This window comes from Antrostomus carolinensis, unplaced genomic scaffold, assembly GCF_000700745.2.
Source record: "Antrostomus carolinensis isolate BGI_N321 unplaced genomic scaffold, ASM70074v2 scaffold15067, whole genome shotgun sequence".
Taxonomy (NCBI): Eukaryota; Metazoa; Chordata; class Aves; order Caprimulgiformes; family Caprimulgidae; genus Antrostomus; species Antrostomus carolinensis.
The window spans coordinates 7,568-9,490 of NW_010328158.1; the positions used below are offsets into that span (position 1 = coordinate 7,568).

The 1,923-nt window shown below is 38.6% G+C and overlaps 1 protein-coding gene across 3 annotated transcripts in view; it reads right to left on the reverse strand.

Annotated features, from left to right (window-relative positions):
- SOD2 (superoxide dismutase 2) overlaps positions 1-1,635 on the reverse strand; it is an 8,075-nt gene extending 6,440 nt beyond the window's left edge. For 2 of the 3 annotated variants that reach the window (XM_029085998.1, XM_029085999.1), the window contains exon 1: positions 1,431-1,587. In XM_029085998.1, coding sequence (XP_028941831.1) covers positions 1,431-1,518 — 88 coding nt within the window. In that variant the 5' untranslated portion in view covers positions 1,519-1,587. Of the gene's footprint in view, positions 1-1,430 lie in introns of all 3 variants that reach the window. The other variant, XM_010172158.2, reaches the window with a different exon arrangement.
- Positions 1,636-1,923: the final 288 nt, after the last annotated feature.

Sequence of the window (1,923 nt, forward strand, 5' to 3'; positions counted from 1 at the left end):
GGGAAAGATTAACCTCTACCTCTAGAGGTACCTTTTTCAACAGCAAGCCATGAAAGCCTATCAAAGGACAGCATTTTTTAAAAATACCTCAAAGGATCCACAACACTGCAGATGCTCCTGCTAACCAGAAATTCTGCCTCGACTGGTGCCTGAAACCTTGGTCATTTAATCGCGTAAGTAACGCCAGTAGTAGCTACACCGACTTCTTACAGTTCAGGTTCCTTCCTTAATTGTTTGCACTAATTAAATCTCTGGAATACAACTTTCCTGGATCCATCATAGGCAGGACAAAGCAGCAGCCAATCTTGATTGCCTGATTCTTAACCAAATCTCATTAGTTCATTAATTTAGACCGCACAAGTTATTTTTAGGCTTACTTAGGCACCTGAAAACCTCTTTCATAGGTAACCAACGTTCTCTGTTCAAGCACACTGGCAATTCTGAAGGGCTACAGGGTTCAAGTTTACTCAGATATTGACAATTCTCACTTCCATCCAAGCCCAAGCAGATAAATTGCACTGCAACCACACAGAAATGAGTCTATAAAGTAATCACTTCTTAAGAGATAAACTGATACTCTTTAGAAAGATCATAACAGAAAAAAAATCCAGAAAATACTCCACCTTCTTAAAAAGATATACACATTATTTCACACAATTTCATCAGTCCAACTGAAAGATTTGAAAAAAGCATTTCATGTGTTTCAGTGTAGTCCTGCCAGAACAACTGTAAAGTTTTCAAAGAAGTCAGCATATCTCAAGATTCAATTTGAGGTCTTAACAAAAAATTCCATGATGGCTTGACGTATATTTTTCATATCTCGCAGTGGCATGCAACCTTAATCTGATCCAGTGGCACAACTGACAGCCAAATACAGATCTCTTCACTGGGTATTGTATACATTAACTGCACATTTGTTTTACCTCCATTTGTAGGCAACTAAGATTATTTCACAAGAATCAGCGGAGCATCTGATGTGAAAACCATCAAGAAGCACAAATTCTGCTTTACATAGATTTGTAACTAACCTTTCATTACAACGTATTTGTTCAGTAAAATGACTGCAGGTTCCTACTGACTCAGTCTTTGGTTCAAGTCACTCATGTAAATATGGACTACACCTAGAACAATCAATGAATTTTCTTGTAGTTTTACAATACCACAGAGAACAGAATTCATGCTTTTTAGTTACACCTAGTTTCCAATTACCAGCACCACTGAAGCTTACAATGAAAGCTTATTCCTAATAGGATTTCACTTTAAGAAAAAAAAAAAAAAAAAAAACAAAGAAAAAAGAAAGCTTGAATTAGATAATCCAAAACTTTTAGAAGAAACTATTTCCCCTGGAATGAAGGGCTATCTATTTTTTTCTCCTGTATCATCTATGTCAACTACCCTCTGTCTCATCTGTTGACTGCAGATATACAGACCTTTTGCCAGGGCCTCTTTGTATTTCTCCTCTGCAACATTTAGGTTGTTCACGTAGGTGGCATGATGTTTGCTGTGGTGCAGCTGCATGATCTCTGCATTAATATGGGGTTCCAAAGCACCATAATCATAGGGCAAGTCAGGAAGAGTGTGCTTCTGCCTAGAGACCAAGCATCCCAGTGGTGCTATCAACTTGGCACTGCTTCTAGAAGAGAAAAAACAGAAGGAAGCAGTCTTATTCAGTACTTGGGCTATACCACTGAAGCAGAATGAAACCATGACTGTTATAATCAGGTACACGAGGTGGCATCTTAGCTAACGTCAAATTTCCATTGTTCAAGAACTCAAAGCAAGCACACTCTGTTGCTTAATTTTAAATATTAATTGACATAAAGGTCACAGATACCTGGCTTCACAATGTAAAGCTGACACTTCTCAAACCAAGCCCCCACAAGCCACTGCAAACAGTCACACCCCCTCCCACGCACACCAGCA